Genomic DNA, 26,355 nt, shown 5'->3' with positions numbered 1-26,355 from the left:
GAAACATTGGAAAACTCAACCAAAAAAAACCTGGCATTTGACAACACTACATATTTCTGAAGTGTTGTTTTTTTTTGCTGAAAGGGCTTCTCCATCAGCTGTTTGGAGCAGCCAGCACTCCACCCGTCTAACGAGAACAGTTTCATCACATCAGCTAATACTTATGACAATCATTAGCCCTCTTTGATTTTATCCTTGCTTATTCTGTCTACACTAGTGAATAACTTGACCAAGAACTTATGTCAGGAATGTCAAGACCAGTCAAATTAAACAGTTAACTTGCAACAGGTTTAAAATTCAGTTGGCACATCAACATGGAAATTTTAATTTGTCTTACGTTTAATGTTGTTTCCAGTGTTTCAGTGGAGAGACCAATGTCAGTACCATCAGTGGAACTCACAGGCATTTACCAGTCCAGAGCAACTGAGTGTCTAGGATACAACCCTGTGACTCCCACCTCAGTATATCTTCCCCTGCCAAATTCCCAAAACAGATATTACTGCAAGTGCCAGCACCCCACCATCTCACTAACTTTCCATTTTCCATAGGCAGCAGACTTCTTAACCACACTCAGGCTCCTGGTAAAACCTACATGCATCTAAATCATCTTTTTATATTTCCCAGCTATGAGTAAAAAAATATACAAAGTCTTCTATTAATTGATAAATATCATTGTCTGAAGTTGTCACAACATTATGTTCAAATTCAAATTCAGAAACATTATGTTCAAGTTATCTGAAAGCTCACCAACAAATTCTATCAAAGTCCCTCACATGATCAATAAAATTGTAGGTTAAACTGGGGTTTTTTTGGAAGGCAAAAAGTTTACTAAGAAAATTTCTCCAGAAACTTGGAAAGATATTTTGCAATAATTCGGAAGCTGACAATCTATCTACCTTCCAACCTATTATATGTTAAGCAAGGCAACAAAGAGAAAATTTAGAAGCACCAGAAATATTAATGACATAAAATGTATTATCTAGCACTGATGAATACAGAGAGAATTACTAGGGCACTGGTGATTCATAGCTTTTATTCTACCACAGTTTAGTTCAAATTTCTGGATTACTCTGTTGAGTACCTTCCACAGGCATGATAAAGGCAAAGCAACTTAAAACCAGGTGAAAATGAGACTGTCTAATGGTTGGAAAAAAAAAGGGAGAGGTACAGACGCCCGGCACTATTATTAAAAAAACTAAAAAAGCATATGGAGAGTTTTGATTCTACATTTTAAGTGTCAACATGTTTTAAATCTTTAGATAAAATTTAAGATAAATGGACTGGATTCATTCAAATGAAGCATAAAAGTGAAAGACAGAAAACTCTGTAGCAACACCACTATCAGATTTAAATTTTTTTATGTAAAAAGCACTCTAACATTTGACACACATCAAATTAGAGCCACATACCTTATTTCTGAAACAGAACTCTTTGAGGATTGTCAGCCCACATCACACTTCATTAGGTATAGAATTTTTCACACTTCAGGAAAATAGGTGGCATCTCATGCCTCCCTTTGCGTTTGTAACAAGTTGGCAGGAAGGAGCACCTCTGCCAGCCTGAAGAATGGTGCCAAATGTAAAGCTGCTCTCTTGGGTACATATACACACATCTGTGCCATGCAAACAACTAACCTATCGATAGATCAACATTCCCAGCTTCTACTCTGATGTCCAACTGCAGCCATATGGTGCACCAGGTAACAGATTTTCTGCTTTTTCCAAACTACTGGAAAGCACTCTCAGTTCCATATTCCAGCTTGACTAAGCTGGGAGACATCTGAGGTCCCACAGTTCAGTCAAACAGGCTTTCCTGAACCTTCATAAAAATGCTGTTCAGGAATCTTCTCCATCCTCGCAAGAGACAAAAGAGGTGTCTAAGCATCACCTCAGTATTCAGCACTATCCTACAGACAAACTCTCTTCTGTATCCATTTCAACAGGATAAGTCCACAGCCAAAACTGTACAGGCTCTTAATGCCTTTGCATTTCAATCCATCACATCTGATCACAAAAATCTTCCATTTAGACAATCAAAGAATCATAGAACCATAGAATCAGACGGATTGGAAAGAACCTCTGAGATCATCAAATCCAACCCTTGATCCACTACCACCACAGTTACTAGCCTATGGCACTAAGTGCCACATCCAGTCTCTCTTAAAAACCTCCAGGGACGGAGAATCCATTACTTCCCTGGGTAGCCCATTCCAATGCCTGACTATCCTTTCTGTAAAGAATTTCTTCCTAACATCTAACCTAAACCTTCCTTGGCACAGCTTGAGACCATGCCCTCTTGTCTTACTGATGGCTGCCTGGGAGAAAAGACCGACTCCCACCTGGCTACAACCTCCTTTCAGGTAGTTGTAGAGAATGTTGAGGTCACCCCTGAGCCTCCTCTTCTCCAGGCTGAACAACCCCAGCTCCCTCAGCCTCTCCTCATAGGACTTGTGCTCAAGTCCCTTCACCAGCCTGGTTGCTCTTCTCTGGACCTGCTCCAGCACCTCAATATCCTTCCTGAACTGAGGGGCCCAGAACTGGACACAGCACTCCAGGTGTGGTCCTCTAATTGAGAAAAATCAGAGGGGCTGAGAAGGACTATAGAGCCTCCGAAGAAAGGAGCAAACCCTCTGACATTATTGGGATTCTTCTCAGGTTCTATCCCACCATAAGGCTGACACAGGAAAAAGAAAGGACTGGTAGAGCTCCTTTTTTAAATCTTCATAAGCAAACACAAGCACAGGACACATGTGGAGCCTTGAAAACCTCTGCTATTACAAATATTCACAAATTAAAAGTACCTCAATGGTTATGAAGAAGGATTCACTTTACATGTACTTTAAGTTGCAGTAGTACTATTTTTGTACCCAAGCTGAAATTCCAGAGATGTTATGCTTCACAACTTCAGCAAGACTTCCAACTTCACCGCACATAAATTCCCAAAGGGCAAGCCAAGGAAAACATGGCAGGTAAAAACTACTCAGAAAATTATACCCTGGTTACCCAGGGTTTGCTTTCCAATTGAAAGGCTGAAGCAAGGGACATTCCACAGAGGTTTGGTCTACTCAATGAAAAATATTGAGTAAAAACTTTGATAACAGTATCCAGGTTTTTTTACTGAATTTGCAGCTGGTATTAATTTTCAGAGGACACTTTTCTAAAAAAAAAAAGAAAACATCATTTAATATTTACAGTTACCATGTATACAACAGGGTAGTGTGTGTGTCCACTCTGCTAAGCTGGAATTTTATGTGCAGTTTTGAACACTGTATTTCAAGAAAGATTAATTGGTTTCAGAGAGTCAGGAGGACAGAGAAGAAAGATTAATCAGAGAACGGAAAAACCCGATTTAGAAGGGAAAGCTGACAGGCTGGAGAGTTTTTCTCCAGGAACAAAGCAACAATAATGACCTTAAGTCACTCAACTCAAGGGAGTTCCAAAGAAGAGAACACTGCACTCCATGACCATTGTGGATGGGATAAGATAGACCAGGTTTATATTAAACTACAGAAAATTAAGACTGGACATGAACGTGTGAGGGGAGGCGATGGCAAGAAAAATCCCAAACCATCACCTTTTTATAACAGCAGGGACAGCTTGAATGACTTGAGCAATGATAAAATCTCCCTCACTGGAAGTTGTAAAGAAAAGGTAAAATAAACATTTGCCAGGAATAGTTTAGTCACAGGCTTCTGCTCTTAGACAAGAAACCAGACTGAACAACCTCTTGAGATGAATTCTGGACCAATTTTCTATCATTTGATGATTTCTTTTGGGGGAGAGGATTTGTAATGCTTTACTCCAGAAGCAGTTGCTATTTTTCTAATTTCAACCAAAGACATTCACTAAGAAATGTTGATATTATAGGCTAATACAAATAATGGGTATTTTGTGGAATTACTTGCATAAGAGGAAAGGATGTATAACAGAAAAAGTTACAGAAATCAAGACCTAATGTATTTCCATTTAATGCCAGGTGTTGCTGGATCTTAAAACTTGCAGTTTTCCCCCCTTGTACAGTTAGTACTAAGCAAATATCACTGCTTTATTTTTCTTCCAGCTTCATGCTGAAACTTACCAATTTTCCAAATCCTAGTTGTTTTAAGATGTTTGAACAATAGGTTTTACTGGAAGTTTACATAAAAAACATGTTATCAGAAATCAAATGGCTTAGTTTGCCATCAAAATCACACAAGCTCTGCAGAGTGGCTTCTATGTACCTGCTATGAAAGGAATCACAACAAATTCCTAATTCACAGTGAGAATACACAAAATACACTCAGAAATTAAATCTAAATTTGTGGGGAAAGAAGAAATGTTACTACTTCTTTTGTTAAAATAGTCATTTTGGGAAGGGGGGGGGAGGGTGCTGTAAGTAGAAACATCTCACAAAGGGGTGCATACTGACCAAAACCCACACTCAGAATTGACCAGAATGGGTACTGGCCAGCTCTGTCCTCTTTGGCAGCACTAGGAGGGTTGTGGCTCTCTGCCCTGGTGCTCAGCAGGATTTGTTCATTTGGGCACACCAGTCCCCTAATGAAGCTACACAGCTTTTGTACCAGTGCTGGCCTGCAGCCAGTCAGCTTCAGTTTGGCAAAGGAGCTCTTCAGCCTTTTCTCAGTGCTCTTTTGCACTTGTCCATCAAAAGATAATTTGGAGCTTCTGTACTAAATAATGATTGTACTGTCTCTCCTTCCAGCAGACCAGGTGTAACTTACTGCATGATTTTAAAATGTACCATTAAATAATATTTCCTCCATGAACTCTTGGGGCTTGCTTGCACCCATGTGTGGAGACATGCCCATCAGCTTCCAGGCAGTAGAGCCTGATGGCAGGGCCAAGATGCTAAAAGGCAAAACTGGCACGTAAAAGTACCCACGAAGCCAAATTACAACAGCAAGCAAAAACACCAGGACTGCTTCTGACTTGGAAAAGGGAGGTTCTTATCTTGGAGATCTGTTGCTTCAGGACATGATTTAGTTCTGACAACAGTTTGCACAGAAAGAACATGATCTTACAGGTCAAAAAAGTGCTTCCAAAATCAAGCAAGCCATGCAACACAATTTTCTGCATGGCTCTGCAAAGCTCTGCACTTAGTTCCATCTTGCATAATGTCAATACAGCAAAACTGTCTAAATCTGGTGTAGATATATTCACCTGAACAAAAACAATAGGAAACTGCACCCTTGCATGCTCACCTGTGTCTGCCAACAACTACAATTAAAAAAAAAGATCCAGTCCAACCACGCTGAAGTAACACCCCTTGTACCTCATGATTCAACTTTGTCCTCAGTGGATAAGTTTCACAAATGCTTTGATAATGTCCAAAACTGATGGCTTAGACTAGATCTACACTTGCAAGGTTTTTACTCTCAAAGCTTGTCCTTACTCATGTCAGCTACAGAAAACTGTGTCAATGAAGGACTGAGCTCTGGAGGAGCTCAGCAACCATTGGTAAACCCTTGTGCAGCACTCCCAGGCCCTACTTAACCACTGATAAAACACCCTGCTTTACAGACCTGAAAGATTAAATACTTCTTTGAACACTAAAATCAGCTCAAAGGCTTATATTTACAAAGCATGTAATTGCTAGTGTTGTGCAATTTGACCAGAGGGACTTTACTGTGTTTCCAGCAAAGCAAGTATTACATAACACCTTGTAAAAGAACTCCCCCTGCATGTTCTCGTTCTACCTTAAAAGTCATCTTTTGTTCCTCCCCTTAAAAAAGTTTGTCACTTCATATAACTTATTGCCTTGAGGCTGACAGGAGAGGTAAAATTCTTTATCCTGGAGGACAGGAAAAGGAGCAAGGGGCTGAAAGACATTAGAAAAACACATTTCAAACAGTATGTTTAGGTAAGTCATTAAAGAAAACCTGTTAATTTTAGCTAACTAGATGCCTGAAAAAGAATCTTAAACAGCATCTATTAGGAATGGCATCAGAACAGGGAATGTGTGACCAGGTGGTCTATAAAGGCCCCCTCTAGACCTGTTTTTCAGTGATCTGGCAACGAAGAGGGACAAAGACCACAATAAGCAATCTCTAAGAGAACTTCAAGAGCACCTGAGAAGCCTCTAATCTATCTTCCAGTTTATCCTGTTCTTCTCTTGTAGTTTGGAATGTTAATTAAAATATCTTAAGGCATTTGGACAGCAATGATAAGCCTTTACAATAGCCAGCCTTAGGCAGTCCACTCAAAAACAACATTTCACATTTTATGTTGTGCTTTGCATTTTTCATGGATTAAACTACTTTTCAGACTATGTTTTCATTTCAGCATGTATCTTATTTACTCTTTAATCACTGGTTGAAAGTGTTTGATTATCAGTCACATGCCTAGTAGTTTTACAACAGGGAAGCAGAACAGCCTCTTTATCCAATCTGACAGGAAAATTTAGGGGTTACACAGGAGCAAGTGCCATACCTCATTTCAAGCACACAAAAAGGCTCACAGAAATTGCTTGTGCAACACCACATACAGCAGCAGACCCCTCTGTTCTCTGCTAGTCCCTACCACCAGTACTGCCTCTGGGAAGAAGCTTCCCCTGATGTGAATCACCACAGGGTCACTTACAAGGTCCAGGGCTGTGACACAAGTGATGCCCATGAACCTTTCCCCAGGATCCTGAAAAAAATGTTGTTCTATACACAGATGTTATTTTTTCCACTTGGAGTGATAAAAACAGTATTAGCCTGCTGGAATTTGAACATCCAGTTGCCAGGTAGCACACAGTGAAAGTCATATCCAGATCCCTAAAAAAGACAACGCGGAAAAGACACTGTTGCTACAAGGCTGGTGAAGAGTCTCCAGAATAAAAACAAGTGAGATATTACTTCCCTTTGTCTTATCTCCCTTTTCCTACCCTTTATCTTCCTTCAAAAATATTCCAATATGCAAAAAATATCCCTTTAATTTTTACTGGATATTACTGCTTATAAACACAATTTTAAAAGTGTATCTTGTCAAGAAGAGAAGAAATTACTTGGGCTAACAGAGCATTTTCACCTTGTCTGAAAAGGAAAATTTCTAGAAAAAAACTTGAAGGAGAAAGCAACCTTTTTTTCTCCCTGCCCTCCTCTTTTCCCCTGCAAAAAAAACAACACGCAGTACAAAGAGCTAGATACTGCAATCAATAACAAAAGATTCACTCTTTCTCCACCACCTCCTCAAAAAACATAAAACATGTCTTCCTGTTTGCTCTCCTTGTACAAGTAGAGATACTGATGCAATCTCTCTTCTCTGAAAAAGGAAATGCCTCTGTCTCAGTCTGCATCTTTATCTCCCTCAGCAGCTTGACTAAGCAGATTAAAAGACGTGCACACCGAAGCAGCATGAAAGGCATAACAAAAACCAGTGACTGCCAGTACAGTGAGGAAGGGAAGCAGAGTCTGCTGCAACTGCTTACAAATTAAAACAGTCTGGAAAAAAGCAAGCAGGTCATGTACACTGTAGGTAGGGAACTTCCAGCACCTAGAATGGTGCAAAGGATCCAGCACCATTCCCCAGCCTGTCATCTGTCTCCCTGGGCCCCGTGGGAAGGTAGAGATGACAGCTTCTCCACAACACTCTGTCACCCCCTACTTTCATTCCTTCCCCACCCCAAAAAAAAAAAAGAACAGCTGCTGGCTTCTTCCATCACACCTACTGACAAGGTGAATCTGAAACACAGCAACTGTCAGCCCTCGACAAAACATAACAAATCAAAGCAGGAACCCACTATTTGTATTTGGGGATCGAAGGAAACTATTTAGCTGAATAAAACAGTCCACAAATAAAATCAAATAAGAAAGAAAAAGAACAGTGGTGTGATCATGCTGAGAAAGTGAATTTTTAAATGAGGAAGAGTCAATATAAATTATTTTTTAATAGGTAATACTTCAAAACTGTTTTTGTATAAACTACTGTTCTCATCTGTTACTAGGAAAGAAAAAGTAAAGCTTTTCTTGACAGTTCTTTTGCTAGCCATCCATCCTGATCACTCAGGAGAAATACAACTCTGCCTACAAAATAACCAGTTGCGCAGATGCTGCAGAAAAGGATAAAAATATTTTGTTGCTCATCTTGGTTATTTATCACAAAAGAGGAATAAGTATAAAAAATAACAACAACAAAAAAGACGATGCTATGGAAGAACCACAGAAAAGTGCTGCATATTATGTTGAGGAGTTCTTGCAAGAGAAAGACAAAACAACACTCCAAAATTTATGTCCTCTGGCATGTCTCCTCCAGAGCAGATGTGGGACCCAGCACTTCACATCAACAGGGAAACAGATGAGTGGCAACAGCTCCTGCTCCAAATGCATTAGCACACACTGAGTAACAGTGGAAAAGAACTGATCAACCAACAGGGTATTATCACAGACTCACCATGTAAATACAACCCATCATTTGTCACATAAAATGGTTAAATCTGATGCCTTAAATTTCTTCCAACAAGCTGGTCTAGGAAAACGGTTCCCTGAAGTCTGAAAATCTAAACACAGTTGCCAGTTAGAAGCCACAGCTACCCCTTCAAAAACGATCGACAGTTTGTGCATTACCTTTAGCAGACTGAAAATTTAGGAGGTGCTGAATGAATACTCTCAGGTGTGCTAAAGGAACAACTTAAATATCACAGGCCACGTTTGAAAATATAGTTTATCTATGAGTACTGTCTAAAAAACTTAACTGACTTGTAAGGACACACACAGAAAAAGGACTTCAGCTTCTTAAAGGTTATTTTTAGCTTTGTAATTCAGAAGAAGTACTTTATAAGTACAAAGAAGTCAGAGTTATGGGAGCAGTAAACCAGAGTATTGAGGGAAGTTCACACTACTGCAACCTCAGCCAATGCTTTGAATGATATTTAGGGGGAGGGGGAAAAACCAAAACAACAAACCAAAAATTAAGAAGAGGTGCAGTGCTCAGGGTATCAGCTGCATAAGCTGCTACACTGACCTCCCAACAAGACTCCTGAGTGATCACCCTTCCCTTTTCTGTAACATGTCCAGCATTGCCTAAGAACACTTTATACCAGAGTTTGCAACATGTGCTTCCTGCAGCATCTGCAATAGACATCTTTGTTCAAGCTGCTGGAGGAATCCTCTCGCAGTCTGCCTAACACAGACAGCATCTTCTACATATGAAATGATTCAGAACACATGAGAATTTCATCCATGACAGGTGGACTGTCACAGAAACTCAGTTAATACCTTGCTTTACAATGTCTAAAGGTTTTTTTTTTGTTTGCATTTAAACCTTCAAGTTCGAGGGTTTTTTAAAAAGCATGCTGGAAGTTACTGAGCACACACTATTAAGTTTACAGGAACCCAGTGCATTAGCTTTAAAAGTAATTTTATAACAGGAAAATTGCTCTGCAAACCACCCTCACATGCACTATAAACAATGGAAATGTTTTACAGGAGAACAGAAGGTAAGCACAAAAAATATCTGGTAACCCAGTGGGGCCAACTTTAACGCTTTTATAAGCCTCACAGTATCTCACGACTTCTCTGAATCTTAACTCATGGGAAACTGAAAATCTCAGCTTGCTTTTGAAGCCAGGCAGTACTTTCAAAAACACTCAACACAAACCAGTTCTGCCAACAAGTGAAGTGGTCCTGTCTTCTCACCCCACTCAGCAGTTCATTCCTGCCCTCATGGCTCCTTCCCTTTCTGCAGGTGCAAGTCCTGGAGTGAATCACATTCAGGAGCCCCACTTTAGCTTTCAGCTGAATCTATCTGCGTGATCCAATCCAGTTTACCTGGAGCTAGATAAACATCTGCCCCAGCACAAAGGGAGGAAGAGGTTATAAACCATGTCTGTTTGTTTCAGCAGCTGTAGTGGCTTAAAAATTATAAGACAGTCTATATTTCAAGATAGAGAAAAACTTAAGAACTTAATTTCACCTTAAAGGCAAATAGCACCTGGTAGACAACTGGTTATTTCCCTTTTCAATTTTACTGAGCCATGACTCCACATATTTCAGTACAAGGCTTCACATACTTGAAAGCACCCTGGTTCCAGGTGCTTCAGCAGTACAAACAATACTAACTGAGACAAAGGGCCTGGTCCTGTACTCAAAACAAGCTACAGGGGATTTGCCCTCAGCTTCACCAAGAATTTGATTCAAACAGAAGAGAACTGAATTGAAAAATGCCCAGGGGTACATAAGCATATCAAATCCCCATCTTCATTCTCAGCATGTACCACATGTCAATCCACATTTACATCGCATCAACACTGATCAGGCACTTCAGAACAACTGTGTAAATATCAAATGCTACAGTTCTCTGCCAATGCAAACTTGCACACAAATGTAATCTAAAGTTTTGAGAGTGTCCATAATAATTTTAAAAATTATGCTAATGTGTGCAGCTCTTTTTCCCAGTCACCTTCGTACACTGGTTGTGAGCATGAAACTGTCTCCAAACCAACACGTTTGTTGCTCTAACTCAACACCCGAGACCTACCCTTCTGGGTCCTGATGCAGAACAAACACGTGAAGCATCAGCACCCGCTCACCGATACGGAAATCATGTGTCATAACTCTTATTTACTGTATAATATAGACAACAAGGAGAAAGCTGCATAGCGAGGCATTTTCACTTACGTGGTTTATATAGAGACTCTTGCGTTTTTCTCTCACTGCAAAAACACAAAATATGATAGAAATATTACATGACTATTTTTCCCGATTAAGCTTCTTATACACCATTTATAATAAAAAGAACAGGAGACTATCTATGTGCAACATTATAATCGCTTTTGCACTAACCAAGTATACTCATATAGCAAACACAGAAGGAACACATATTTGTATGCATAAAGGCATTTACGCTCACTAGTGTGGTGATGGCTTAAAATTCTCGTCCATTTGGGTACTTCACCAGGCGCTGGTCCGCATGGGAAAGTTAATATGCAGTAAGCTACAGTCCAAGTTAGCAATGGCTTAGCCATCCTTCACCAGCTCTCTGTGTGGGTACTCCTGAGCCACCAGTGCCTTCATGCAAGGTACCTTGCTGCAACGTGGCCTAGACTCCCTTGCAGGTAGGAAAGCACCTAAATAGCTACACCATGGAGTTAGTAAATTCTCATCACAGCTTACTGTGCACTAACTCCCACAGAGGGGCCTTGAAACCACATGTATTACACCACTGTCTTCTATAATGATCAGCTGCAACCCTGAAACTACTACTCATGTTGGATGTAACAATGAAAATGTATTAACTTTGGTGAGTATGAACCAGTCACCACAAGCAATGGTTGCAAGTCAAAGCCACAATTAGCCAAAATAGTCAGAAAGTAAACAGCAACAACAAGGGAGATAGATGTATAGAGTCTTAATTGTCAGGCAAATGCTTATTACAGCTGATTAAATATATTCTATTTAATTTTTTTTAAAAGCACTTCCCCAATTAACTCACCCCATAGAGAGCCTGCGGAGCTCTGTTCCAGTGAAAATACCACAGCATTTAGGATACAAGTCTGGAGGCAACTAACACATAAATCAAACTGCAGGATTAAAATAATAATGATTTCATGCTGTAGGTGATTAAATGCACTTCGGTGCACCATGATTTGAAAGCTATGCAACCCAACACACTTAGCAAAAAAAGAGTGTTCATAATGGTGGGATAGCCTGTCCATTCCCTGTTGGATGCGAAGCCATTATTTGTGATTTATTATAAGCAAGCAATCTCACATAAACAAGGCTCTATGTGTGAATACTGTGAAATAATTGTGTTTAATGCAGACATAAAATAAAAATTAAAAAAATAAGAAAAAACTTTTAAAAATCCTTACATAATTTTCCTCCCAGGGAGCAGAAAGGAGAATCACACATGACAGATGTTAGCCATGTCACTTAGAATATGCTCAGATCCACAATTACAGACATTGTATAAGAAACAGAATTAAACAGGAACAGTGGAAAAATTCTGATAATCTAGTAAACAGTTAAACTGCTTGAAATACTGCTAAAACACTGCACTACACTTAAGTTCCACACAGTGCATTTATCACCAGCAAGAGACATAAGTCATCTAAAGGGAAACAAAAAAACTATGGTAGATACTTCTAAGAATAGCCAAAGTATTTATCTAGTATCACATATTGCAATGTACAGGCAGTAAACAATTCTGATAAGCTGTGTGCAAACCTAATATAGTACATAACTCAAAGTCAACACCTATGAACTGCGAAATTTTGAACACAGTTAAGTATTTAAGTGTTTTAATAATAAATAATTATACCACATACAAAGTTCTTATAGACAAAATCCTATAAAGACAGCCTGCACATACACTCCAAATTCCACTTTAATTCCCTTTTTTCCCCTTAGTTTTTTCTTCTGTATTTTATCTTGTATCCATTATTCAATTCCCCATGAAAGTACAATCATTTATTTCCCAAAGTAAGCATATTACTCACTTCTCAATCCCATTTGCTATTTCCAGTCTCCAGAAGAATATGTTAACATATTTATACACAGCCCTCACTTCTTCCTGCTCAAGCATTTCTTGCGCTGCACATCCTTCCAAGCATCATGCTGACCTCCTCTCCCTATTTTCCCCATATAACAGAAATTCAGTTAGCCTGGACTCTTGGATGAGGGACTACAAGAAGGTAGCTGTGCTTCTAGCTCACTCTGCCACACTGTAAGGCTCAGCTCTCTCCAGAACATTTGCCAGTGGGGAATTGGGCACAGGAGAAACCCACTTGGTCACAACCACTCTCTTTTGTGACCACAACCTCCCCTTTAAACAAGAGGAAGCCAATTATTGCCAAAGGCAAAATGCTACTCCCGCCAAGCTAAAATGACTGTAAAGGGGTAATTCCATTGGCTTCAGTCAGCTCAAAAATGCTTTGCACTGCTCACACAGCTCAGTATGATCTGCAGTAGAACAGACCTTTGTGTCAGAATTAACCAACATTTCGCAGCATAAACTCCTAACTGCAACTCCAGGCTTTTGGGGTTTAGGCTCGGGGTTTTGATGACGTGGAGCTGAACAGATTTGAAGTCAATTTAAACAATTAAACTTCTACTTTCCTTTTAACATTTTAAAACTTGAAAGTTGGAATGGAACTCTTCAAGTGGAGCCTGAGATGCTGCCAAATTGTCTTAGTTTTCCTCATTCTAAGGTCAATGACCTGTTCTTATTGCTGCAGGCACTTTCAACTGTTATTGTTGAACTTTTGCAATAGTAGGAAAGTATCCTGAAATTACAGGGAGAGAGGGAATACACACACACACATACATGCACATGCATGTATATGCACATATGTATGTATTTTTCATTGAGCTGTAGTAAAAACTTTCACTGTGTAATTTCTATACTGTCTTAATGTTAACCATATCAGGACCAAAGACAAGAGGACTACAGCAAGAACGCCTCGCATTTTGGAGTTGGTAACTCATTTCTTTTTGCTTCATACAAGGAGACTGGTCCTAGTTAACACTAAAGAATAAATACAGCTTACTCTACTTCTATACACCTATATAAACAGAATTTCAAAATCCTCTTCATCTGAAGTCCATCGTTGAACTGATACTGCAAAATTTAGCCAGTACATTGAAAATGTAGAGGCCAATCTAAATCAGGAGAGGTGAATCCCTGGAACCCAAGGACAGGAAAGACCATTACCAGCACCCTGGAGGAGCAACCACTGCCTCCTTGCCATCATAAAGGAAAGGAAGTTAGATTGCTGGAGTGCTAAGGTTTTGGAAACCCTGGTTTAATCACAGCCACACAATAAACAGTGCATGGCTTTCCAGTCATCTAGACAATCCAGCTTACAGGCCAAACTCAGCAAATGAGGGAGAACTTGCATAAAGCACTTGCATAAAGAAGTTAAAGACATAAAAGGTAATGTTCTTTAATAGCTCCCTAAACAAGGCAGAATTCCTCATGTATGATTCAGCACCTAAAAAATTCTCACAAAGAGATGGAAACATTTAAAAAAGCTACTTTAACTGGGAATGGAATTAATATTTATTGTGACTTTAACTGTTCTACAGATTCATTGAATGCTCAGGTAATTGAATGCTCAGGTAATTAAGGATGTGTTCACTCTACTGACTAATAGGGACAGGACAGTTTAGATGCTTAGCATGGCATTCAGGCTACACAGAACAAAGGGAATTGGAGACCACGTAATAAACAGAGCTGCCATGTCCTGTCTCACTATATCTGGGGTAATCAGCTTGTTGCTGCTCTTCACTTACGTGTTGATCACATCCAGGCCAAGCACAGTTCCTGTGACAGGACACACTAAAAAACTACCAGTGAGGTTGAAAGAGTACAGGGCTACCAGAAAGCCAAACATGGAACTGCCTGAAGGTAATGCAGCCAAGTCACTCTAGCACATAGTGATGGACTTGGCCACTTCCCACTGTAAAACCAAGTGAGGTACGCTCACAGTCACAGTCAGATCCTGGATGAAACCTGGAATCCAGATGCCATTGACCCTCTGTGTATTTTAGATGTCCACAGGTCTTATCTATATAAATATTTTCACTTACAGTCAACAGGAAGGTTTACCAGCCCAACACTGTACAAGTAATGGAGCAAGGCAGTTACATGCCTAAGTAAGGTGTTTTCAACATTGCCAGCTCAGCTCTCCTCTTCTACGTGGTCTTAAGAAGTCTTGGGGGTCCCACAGACTCCACAGGAGGCTGTCAGAATACAAACCTTAACACCCTGAAAACTCCTTCTATTTTCCCCTTCACAAGCATTTCATTGCATTTTGGTGTTAGGTAACATCCTTGAACAGTGCAATAACTCCTACAGCTCAGCTGGTCCAAAAAGGGGCCCAAAGTACAGCCAAGCAAAATGCTTACGACTGTGAACTGTCCCACCAGAACGGGATGGTTCTTGGCAATACATCAGTAGATAAATGTTTGCAGAATCCTTTTTCTTTTGTACAAACAAAATAGCCTTTGTATTTTTTCCAGTGTGATGAAGGACAGCTGAACAGATCTTACACTCCCGTTGATAACACTTCTATAGCGCTTCACTAAATTCATTGTTCCTACTCAAAAATATGTTATTCATATTACTTAAACTACAACAAAGCTTCAGAGACCAACTCTAGCATGAGTGTAAACTGTCATTTTTTATGAAATGTTTAAAATTAACTCCATACTGCAATTAATGAACCACTATTACTACAAGAAAGAATAACCATCTGGTTTGGTCAAATTTTTAGTTGTTGGACTTGGGTCTACCTTGTCCTTTCTTTCAACAAGCTGTAACAAGAAATAAGTAGCATCCATATGGGATTAAACAGTTTCAGAACACTGCAAAATCTCTATAAAATAGACATCAATCTTCATAATGCAAGGTACTATGGAAATATTATCACACTCATTTTACAGACTACCAAACCAGAGTAGTACGGTAAATCACATCCAAAGCCATATAATGAGGCACTGACAGAACCACGGCTGAATTCAGAAGGACAGTCTGAAGGGCAAAGGAGGTACTCACACAATCAACTCTTCAATTAGGGCCTAAATGTATATCCTCTTTGTTCTAGTAATGCTCAAAAATTAGCAAAAAATATACAGTAAGTGAAAACTACATTATTTTTCAAGTGATGTGTTTGACACTGCAATTTACTATGTAAATCAAAAGTGGCATTTACAGGCAGCAATAAGGAGGACAAAGAATTCACATTGAACAGTCAGGATTACAATGCAGAAATTGCTTAGAAAGTCTTCACAGAAAATAATGTGTTTTGCATCGATTATTCATCTACTTCTAAAACAATATGTCATACATGTCTAACAGGGAACGAAAGAGCCAGAATAAATGGCTTCTATTCTACTGACTCTACCAGGAGGCTTGTTTAGGAGCCATAATTTCAGAGAGATTGTTTTGTCTACGTATAAAAAAAACCAATCAAACTCCAAATATATGATTATATCAAATACATAATGAAAGAAAAGAGAATGTTTGGGTAGGATGGGAGTCACTTTGTAATTAAAATCTAGTATTGAGCTCATTTACAGCATCACCTATATCAGAGAAACTCTGGACTGTCTTCTTAGCTGATGTAAACAGCTATTTTCTCAAAAAAATACTTTCCACACATTCACCAGATGCTTGGCCTAATGTTCAGAGTTTAAAAAAAAATAAAAATAAACAAGCCAAGAAACAGATACACAGAAATTTTTTTATTTAGGGAAAATATTTTTGCAATATAATGATATTAATCTTTATCCATATTTGTACTATCAGTCTGACAAAAAATAACTAAAGGTGTGACCACTTTAAACTCTTAACATGATGCCTGTAAATGCCTCTTTTTGGGGAGGAGGGGGCAATTATATGTTAAAAGACTATCACATGCATGCTAAAAAAGGGTTTACAGATAACTGCAAGAGCAAATACTGTAATAAATTCAGTAACCTACCATCTGTTTGTGATTTACTGAGAAATATTGTACTGGCCCGTGGATGATCTGATGGGTTGAATTCCATGTTCAAATCTAGAAAGAAAGAACAGCACAAAAACATTTATGATTATCAACGGCATACATAGATTCTCTCGTTCTTTTCCATAAAACCAAGTTTACATACTTAAGCAGCTACTGTAAAACAAAATCCATCTTGAGGCCCATTTTTTTATCCTTCCTCACACAAGTCGTTCTTTTTGGCATGTAAATCATTTGCATCAACACAGCTTTGGGATTAGACTTCAGTTCTAAGGCTGCTTTTGGATTAAGACAGATAAAGCAGCTTGAGAAGTTTGTACACAAGAAATCAGGAATTTCCCATTTACCATCACTTTCTTCTCACCATGCCCCAAAGCCATTACTTAGCACAGGAACACAGTATGTACTTATAGAAGAATTAAGTATTACAAACAAATGCAAAACCCTCTAAAGATAGACAGCTTTCCAAGATTAGACAGGATTAAAAGAAGTAGTTATTGCAACTGAATGTAAACAAACCTAGGCCAGAGTATTTTAAATGGTCAGGGTTAGAAAAACTTGGAACTTTCACAGATTAACATATTCCTTGCTATAACAACTTAAAAAAAAAAAAAAAAAAGAAAGGAAAACACAAACAACAAAAACCAAACAAAACCACAAATCCCCTCAAAAGAAATAAACAAACCAAACAAAACCAACAACAAAATAGTCCTAAAAAATGTTTACCAGACTAAAAACTGAAATCTATTATACACTATACAAACTTCTATGAATGCTATTTTCCCTATCATGCATAAAATCCACTGAATTTACTTATTCCGAAATTCCACTTTGCTATCAGTTTGCCAAAGCTTACATGCCTATATCCACTGGAAAACATGCTACTAAAATAGTACATAACCTTTTTGCATTTCTTTGCTCTCCCAGTGTGACTATCTCAACTTTGGTACTCTAACATTCTCTTCATTTCCAAATACACATTCTCTTGCATTTGATGCAGGCATTTATGTGAGACCATATATGAGCACTGTTATGTTTCTCTTCTGTGATTATCCCGGGTTTTCTACAATTCTCTCGCTCTCATATCTCAGTGAAAAATCAGCAAAACTGGAAATTAAGCCCCAGGTCTTAGGAAAACAAAACAAAGTCATTTCGTCCAGGGGTCAAATTCTCTCTGTTCCTTCATCATCCATCACAGTCTTCCACTTCCCTGCTTTTTTCTCCTGACCACACACCTCTCTACAAATGTGCTTTCTGTTTGTATTTTTCCCTTTTACGCTCCCTTGGTTTTCTTTTCATCTCCCTGCATTCTGCAGCCCATGAGATGAGCAGCCTGACACGCTGCTGCTACCTGGGCATAACTTTGGGAAAAAACATTTTCTTTCCTACATGGAAGAACCCAGAAACACAGAAGTAAAATTCCTCAGTTGTAAAAGGGTCTTATTATTATTATTATCATTATCATCAATGCCACAAAAGAAAAGAAATCTAGGAATTTCAAGGGGAAGCCATTTTGATACTCCCAGAAACCCCAGACAAGTCTGGAGAAGATCCTAGGAATGTCATCTTAAGCTAGGAGTTCTGATTTCAAAGGGCTGTGAATTAGATTGTTTTCATGTTACTCTCTGCATCTCACTTAGATACATAGAATTAAAAAATAATCACCCACAGAGATAGTGCTGGTAAAGACTGTTTTCCATTTCAGTTTTTCCATTAAGCTGAATTCAAGATGCTTTTCATTAAGCGAAGAGTAATCAGCATTTAAAAATGCAAAATGTGTTGTCTTTTATCATCTTCTTCGTCTTTTATGAAACAGCACAATACAGCACCATAAAAACCCCCACTTTTAAACCACTACAGATACTTTTCCTGCAAATATTTCAAAGTACAGCAGTGCAAATTCACTCAGTAAAATAGGACCAGCAACATGAAATTGAATCCAGCTTACAAAACAATGGAAAACAGAAAAGCACTTTATTTCTTCAAGCCTAGAAAATTATCTGTTCAAGGAGTAATAACAACCTGGTACAGACTCACAATTTGTTTGCGGGGCTGAAAAGAAAGAAAAAAACAAATGCTACATCTTGCAGTCAAGTTTGATCTCTTTAAGATTCCTGTGCTACAAAAGGTTATTCTGCAGAAGAAGTAAACCAACAGAGGACTTAAAAGTCTGTCTTTCAGAAAAGCTATTATTCTTCTGACAGGAGCAGAAAGAAGGCCAGCAAACCCCATCTCAGCAGCTGCAGAGGCCAGTCCAGGAATTTTGAACCATCTTGGGAGAGGAGCTGCCCACAGCCAGGGAGCAACTGTGGCTCTTTCCCACCGCTGAACCCCACAAAGCACTGCACGTCCTCTTCCCTCCACATCCCTTCTCTCACATCCTCCCCAGCAACAGCAACCACCAAACACATCCATCTGTCCTTCTCAAACTGCCTGAACAAAAATCAGAGGAGGAGAACACGGGCAAGGGGAATGATAAAGCCTGTTTTACCCAGCACAAGGTGGCCAGAAGAGGACAGGTGCTGCTGAGAGAGGCTGGCTCCCCACCTCCCTCTGAGGAACAGGACAGGTCTCATGGGCTTACAGGCAGAAGAAATCATTGTTTGGTGTGTATCTGCAACTCAGCCACTCCCAGCTACTCCAAGGAAAAGCATGAGAGAAATCCAAGCACCCCACAGGCCACCAGTGAGACCACATCACTGCAGGCCACCACTGCTGGCACACAGGAGTATTAGGATGCATGAATTTTCATAACATGTGAGTAAGACTTCAGTCTCTGGTTGTTCTTAGATGCCTTAAGTCATTGTACAGCTTGAAAATAAATGTCTTTTTGAACACGGCAACAAATGCTTACAGATCTGTCACTAGAAATCACATTACAGAAGAGACCAAACTGCAGATATACAGATATCTGAAGCTAGTAACCCTTCACCAAAGGGCATTATCCATCAAAAGGTTAATTCCATCCTAAAGAAAATAATACACTGCTTTAGTGTTACTACTGGTTCTTTCTAGTATTTGAAAACTACCATGAAAACCAGCCATAATAGGAAAGGTTTACCCATTGTAACAAAATAGTCAGAGATTTAAACTCACTCAAGCAATGCTCAACTATTCAAACGAAAGGAAAATGAGAGCCAGAATTTCAGTTATTGAAATCTGCACAAAAATGTTCTCCACTGCTCTGTAACTCATCATAGCCCTCAAAGGAAAGACTTACAGTGGGTACTATTTCCAACAGTCACCCAGCATGCCAAAATCAGCTTTTAAGAAAAAGCCACTGTTTCATAGATAGTCCAAACCAGAAATCTTTCACTGTAGATGTTCTTTCAAGTTAAGCAGATTTGGAATATTTTTCTACATCTTTTCCTAATTCAAAGATCAAATTTTCTTTTTTATTTTTCCTCCACTACTAAAAGATTGTAAGGTTATGCAAAATATAACTTACTACCTGTAAACATCTAAACAGTCTGATACCCTGTGAAAATTTCAGGGGTTTTGTCTTCTCCGGATTAGGAACCAAAGGTCTGTGTCTATAAATATATGTATATGTACACATGCATATATCTATGGATGGATAGATAGATAGATGTATACTTAAATGAAACCTCATTTTTGGTTAGCCAAGGCAAAGTGCAACTCAGGTACAATTCAGCTAAGAGAGCATGTGTCTGACAGAATTCACAAAATTTTGTAGGGTCTGGGTAAGAACAGTTACAAATGCATGCAAATACACTTAATATTGCATTGTCTTATTTGCTTAGCAACAGCCAAAATAACAGTTATTATAATGGCCATTATGATGCATAACATAAAAATAATTTCACTCTCCAAGGAATAAAAAGAGTAGATTTTGCATATAACTTAAACTTCACTACAGTTATATACCGAATTAAGACAACCACCAGAAGAGCACAATGAAATTCACCCCATACACTGGGAGAAACTTAGTTCCTAAACCCACAGCAGCTGCATTCAAATATGGCCATAAAAAGAAGTAAACTGTAAACCAGTTCAGTTTCAGACTTGGGCTAAAGCCCAGGCAGGATTTTAAATCTCAAAACAAGATCTTAAAAAGCATTACTGAGACCAAAAATACTGAATACAGCCTCAGTTTGCACTTTTTAAAGTGCAAAAAGGGTAAGAATAAAGTTTATATGAGTGCAGAGGTAAACTACAAGAACGGCAGACTGCTGAAAATGCTTTCAAATGAGAGTCTGAGTTGAAACTGTTCTGCTGATGAAAAAGGAAAACTAGGAGGTGTCTACAGTTCACATGTAACTTAGTAAGTACTAAAAGCTCTCTCTAATCTAGCACAAAATACAACAAAAACAGTGGAAAATGAAAGCAGAAAGAAAGATCTTAATTATGACCCTGGATGAAAACAGAGAGAGGATAATTAGGCACTGAAGCTCCACACCCAAGGAACATGCACTCAACTTATCTTGATGTTTTCCCTTTCTAGAAGACTGCTCCAGCCAAACATCTTTGGGTTTAGTCCAGCATGAGCAGTCAGGCTTAATTTAAGAATAACTTGTGCAAGTTACTGGCTTATGATTCATATGCAGGTCAGATCAGATGATCCCATGGGCCTCGAGCATAAGTTCTATAAAATCGTCAGAAATAGCAATATTTAAATTATTAAGTACAAAACCTCTGCAAATCCCAGTGGCTCATCTGTAGACTTTCTAAAACTGCACCAAACTCTGCTGCAATTCTTCAGAAAGAGCTACATTTTCAGACTTGTGGTCAGAATACATTATGCAAGATAAAAACAGTAAAGGATGAGACTAAATCTCTCATGGCAAAATTTTAACAAAAAAACCAACTGCTTCTTAAACTCATGAGTCTACTGTGATAGAAACAGGCATGACAGGAGGATGAATGATGGGTGCTGTAGCAACTAACTTCCGAGTAACACACATCAAAGCTTCTGTCACGGTACAAACAGGAAAAACCAACACAGTCACTGCTTTTCCAACAGTGCACGTGAGCTGCAGCAGGTCTGAAAATGTGTTTATTCTGTCAGAAAAATAAGATGTTATTTCCTTCCTTGCGAACAATGAAAGTTGGGTGAGTTTGCACTGCCAAAGTGCTGATGCTGATTTGATAACAGACTAAAGGCTAAACTGAGTAAAACACTGGGTTTAGACTTAAACAGATCTGAAGTAATCTGGTGAAATTACTTTCTTTCCTTCCCTTCACCCCCAGGACCACAGGCTATCACTGCCACTGCACAACCACCACTATCGTTAAAGAAAGAGATCTTGTCCTGTATTATTGACCCATCATATCCTTAAAAATGAAACCAATCCAGGATTCTTCATCCTGTAAGATTATTTTTTTTTTCAGTTATGTAAAGGGACTTCAGGTAAGAAAAGAACAGACTTGTCCAGGGCATGCTGCAGATGGAACTGAGCTGACCAGGCACTCCACAAATTACTTACTTTGCCACCTTTTCTCCCCACGCAACCCGACATTACAGAGCTGCCTGGTACGGTCTGGTGAGTGGAAAACAACAAAAACACCACAAAGGTGCTTATCAAAGAATTACAGGAATGCAAACAGTGAGCAATGTCTAAGCCCTACACATTTCCAAAGGGAAGAGAAAACAATCACCACAGGAGCAAACGGAAAGGGAAGCACAGGTGAAACAAGGGAACAGAATAGTTTCATGGAGACATCAAGGACCCGGCTTTCCATGCACCCTGATGTGGGTGGCAATCAGCTCAGCTGTGCCCCCCTCACCTATGCCACCCCCGAGGCACCAGCAGCACCTGAGAGGTTATTTTGTCCAACTGGCAGAAAGAGTGAAGTTGTTGTTCCAGCTCTCAGTGTACCAGCCTCTATGAATGAGCTGATGTCATCTGGGAGAAGAGAAACAGAAACAGTATTCTCCAGGCACATTTGGGAAGTAAGTTTCCCCAAAACTGAACCTAGAAAAAATTGCTGATATAAATTTCAAAAGTCTCAGGAACATGAAAGTCTCATTACAGCTTATGCCTTTCTGTTTCTTTCTTACTCTGGTGGGCTGCTCCCCCCTATTAACAGCAATTAGGCACATGTTCAGTAATGAAAATACTCACTTTAACATTATTATGTTATTAGTATTCCCTCCAGAGTTGGTAAGAGTTAAAAGGACATCTCAGCTAAGAGGATCTCCCTCATCTATCTCCAGTCAAATGAAGCTAAAAACAAAGACTAAAATAGAACAGAGAGCAAAGAAACAAGACTGAAAAATAGCAATATCTCACTATAATTACCAATTTTCTTATATTTTGTTTTTAAATCACCATAATTTATGCAAAAGAGGCATGATACAATCTTACATTTGCAACACCCTATGACTAAATCCAGTAGTAAAGTTTCCGTTTGAGATTTCTGTCCATCAATGTCTCTAAAACTGGGCTGCACCAAACACTGGGACTAAAATAATTTACAGGGATAAATAGATAAGGCAGTGGGACGCTTGCTGTTCAGAGGTATTTATAACTTTCAAGACGAAATAAGACTGAATTGTACAGGCGGATTACACTGGCTAACAACAATAACTGCACCTCCTTCTACACTAAAGCTTCCAAGATGTGAGACCCACTACTAAAAGTTTCAGCTCATGTCATTCAAACAGCACTCAATCACAGCATGAAGATTTACCAGTATCACCCCACAAGATTTATCTGTGCCTTTTTACAGTACTCCATGTCAAATGTGAGCAGCAACTAAGCTACCACAAACGAAAATGCCTCTCGGCTGCATGCAGTATCCTTGTAAGAACAAATGTTAGTGATCCTGTTCCAGTATACTTTAACAGTGATTATGAAAATAAAAGAAAGTTGGAAACTGGAAGGCTTTCAAGAGCCAACTGGCTGGAAGGGTAAACTCCTTCAGGTTTGGCTAGGTCACTGGAAAAACTTGGATGTGATCTTTGCTACCCTAGAGCTATGGTATTCTCTGCCTTCCATTCCAAGCAAACATAGGGCATGACTTTTCTCAGCAAGCTCCAATTACACGGTGACTCTGTTCCAGGCTCTGCTCTGATGTTGGTTTTCGAGGGAGGCAGAGATAGTTTATCAATAAAAGGAGCCCTCTGTGGCAAATAATGCTTATTTCTGTACAGTTATTCCTGACCAGCCAGCCAAGTAACAACACAGAGCAGTTCTCATGGGCACAGCTGTATTTATTTTCTCTTCCACAAGCAAAATCACAGTTATAACTTTCCACAGGTTGAACAAAGTTTGTATCCAGGATTTTTAGTTTTGTATGATTTTTCAGGATTTGCTTTCCCTTACACAGCAGTCTCTCCCAACTAACTAGACACATCTCAAGAGCAAATTAAATTATTTTACACTACATTATGCATGTCCCTTTTTTAATGTCTCCTTACATTTAGAACATGAAAAATACCAATTAATATTTTTCCCTCTCAAATTCATCTCAATAAAGTTTTTCAGATATTCCAGTAATGCATTTATTGGTTTTTGCTTTAACTATAACTAAAATTATTTTAAAAGTTTTACTGATATATAAGACAGAATATAAGAAAAAAAATAATATAAACACTTGCCCATTTCCTCCCCCTCAGGAAAACAAAGAGGAAAAGACAATTTCTTCACATTACACTAAGAATTCAGCATGGACTGAAGAGAGCAACAATTCAGTGCTATTATCCTGTCAGATTCAGAGAGAAATCTCTGTGCTTTTATTAACTGAGGAACATCCCCCCTTTAAACACAATTGGCCACTGTAAAAACTGCCTAACACAACACATAAGGTTGTGTATATGTGTATTTCCATCATACTCAAACACTGCTCCTCTGGCCTTTAAGCATAACACAGAACCACTGAATCACAGAATTATTTAGGTTGGAAAGGACCTCTAAGATCAGTAAGTCCAACCACTAACCCAGCACTGCCAAGTTCACCACTAAACCATGGCCCTAAGTGCCATATCTACATGTCTTTAAAACACCTGTAGGGATGGTATTGCCAATGAAAGGCTACACAGTTCAGTGAAGTCTACAAAGACAATGCTTCAAAAGCAGTAGCGTGACCTTCAGGTAAGCTAATTTCCACAGCAAACATGCAAGTGAAAAGTTGAAATAAAAACACTTTTCCTTCAAAACTATAGCTCAAAGGAGCACTTCACTGTTACTGCCCAGGGAGGCTGTGGATGCCCCAACCCTGGCAGTGTTCAAGGTCAGGCTGGGTAAGGACTTGAGCAACCTGGTCTAGTAGATGATCTTAGAACTTAGATGATCTTTAAGGTCTCTTCCAATCCTTAACATTCTGTGGTTCTGTGGTGACTCAACCACTTCCCTGGGTAGCCTGTTCCAGTGCTCGACAAACCTTTCAATGAAGAAATGTTTTCTATTATCCAATCTAAACCTCCTCTGGTGCAACTTGATGCCACTTCCTCTTGTACTCTCACTTGTTACCTGGGAGAAGACCCTGACCGCCAGCTGGCTGTACAGCCTCCTGTACAGAAGTTGCAGAGAGCAATAAGGTTCCCCCTGAGCCTCCTGTTCTCCAGTCTAAACAACCCCACTTCCTTCAGACACTTCTCCTAACACTTGTGCTCCAGACCCTTCACCAGCTTCACTGTCCAGCACCTCAATGTCACAAAGCATGATTCTTCTTACAGTACCCTAAAACACCTGAAGTGTAAACAAAATAAAATACAACAATGGAATGCAACACACAGTCTATTCTAAAAGCCAGTTCTTTAGATCAAAGTATCTTGACATAAAAGTATCTCACTTTCCTTTCACTTATTTGAATGAAAATCTAAGTCCAGCAAAGTGGAACAACCTCTCAAATATGGTACCTCTGAAACTTTCCAGTTTCCTGTTAAAATTAGCAAGAATGTTGACAATCATGTGTGTGAACATGCCTCCCCTCCTTCCTGCCAGCCAAAGACAGGCTACAGCACAAAGGACACTGGTAAACATTCTGTTAAAAACTGCCCTCCAGGAAAGCGTCGCTCCAACCTTTTAAAGATAATTACATTGGGTTTTGTTTTTTTTGTTTGATGAAGAGTTCAACAGAACCTAGTCCAAGAATCACAACTGGACCCAAAACTTGTTCATATGCAGGATATCCATGGCACGTGCTGAAATAGAAACAAACTGACTCCAGAGATGAGGAAAAACATTCTCTAAGTCATTACTGGTTTTCATAGACAAAACCTCATTCTAAAACACCAGTTTCATAATATGAAGAGTATTACCAGGCTTTTGAAATGAAACAATTACACTGGGACAGCAAGTGGAGCCCTGTGAGTCCATCACAGGCAAGACCTCACATCACTTCTGACTCCTTGGCATCGTGGATGAAGCAGGTTCCAGCCCAGCAGATACAGACAGCCTGAGCAAGACCCAGCAGACACAGCAGCCTCCCTCAAAGGTCTCAGAACTGCAAACAACCACCTGCCTCACCTCATCTGGAGGAACACACCTCATCTGTCAGGGACACACAGGTGAAGCCAAGTGAAGCTGGTCTAATGCTTCTCACCAAAAGGCAAGGAAATGCATCCGACATTTCAGTTCTGCTGTTGAAGTACAAAAATGGGGTAAGGTTTGCCATAATTTTTGCAGAAGTACAGTCTACTCTGAACATTTTGAGTTATATAAACAATAATACAAAGACCTTACTCGCAAAAAAACTTTTTCTCTCCAATAATCATATGTGATATCATTGCCATCAAGTAATGCAAGATGGGGAAGGAAACCAAAGTGAAGATTTTAACATCATCTTGCTTTGCACCTCTGCACTTTGCTGTGCATCGCCCATCATTGTTCATTTGCTCACTGATGACATTTCCATTTTGTTACTAAACGACACTTCTGGGCACTTGAGAACACAGTACTCAAGTTTCCCAGTTCCACCTTCTCTCAAGAGCCTTCCTTGATTAAATGGTACGGAGCCAGCTAA

The 26,355-nt window shown here is 39.3% G+C and overlaps 1 protein-coding gene across 3 annotated transcripts in view; it reads right to left on the bottom strand.

Annotated features, from left to right (window-relative positions):
- CCNY (cyclin Y) overlaps window positions 1-26,355 on the bottom strand; it is a 122,959-nt gene that overhangs the window by 32,442 nt on the left and 64,162 nt on the right. Inside the window, exons 2-3 of one of the 3 annotated variants that reach the window (XM_050332426.1) lie at window positions 16,405-16,479; window positions 10,598-10,632 (exon numbers count right to left, since the gene is read on the bottom strand). In XM_050332426.1, coding sequence (XP_050188383.1) covers window positions 10,598-10,632; window positions 16,405-16,479 — 110 coding nt within the window. The other 2 variants (XM_050332436.1, XM_050332447.1) reach the window with 2 other exon arrangements.

Source organism: Myiozetetes cayanensis, unplaced genomic scaffold, assembly GCF_022539395.1.
Source record: "Myiozetetes cayanensis isolate MyiCay16 unplaced genomic scaffold, myiCay2020 scf1, whole genome shotgun sequence".
Classification (NCBI taxonomy): Eukaryota; Metazoa; Chordata; class Aves; order Passeriformes; family Tyrannidae; genus Myiozetetes; species Myiozetetes cayanensis.
This window is presented reverse-complemented; position numbering and strand designations above follow the sequence as displayed.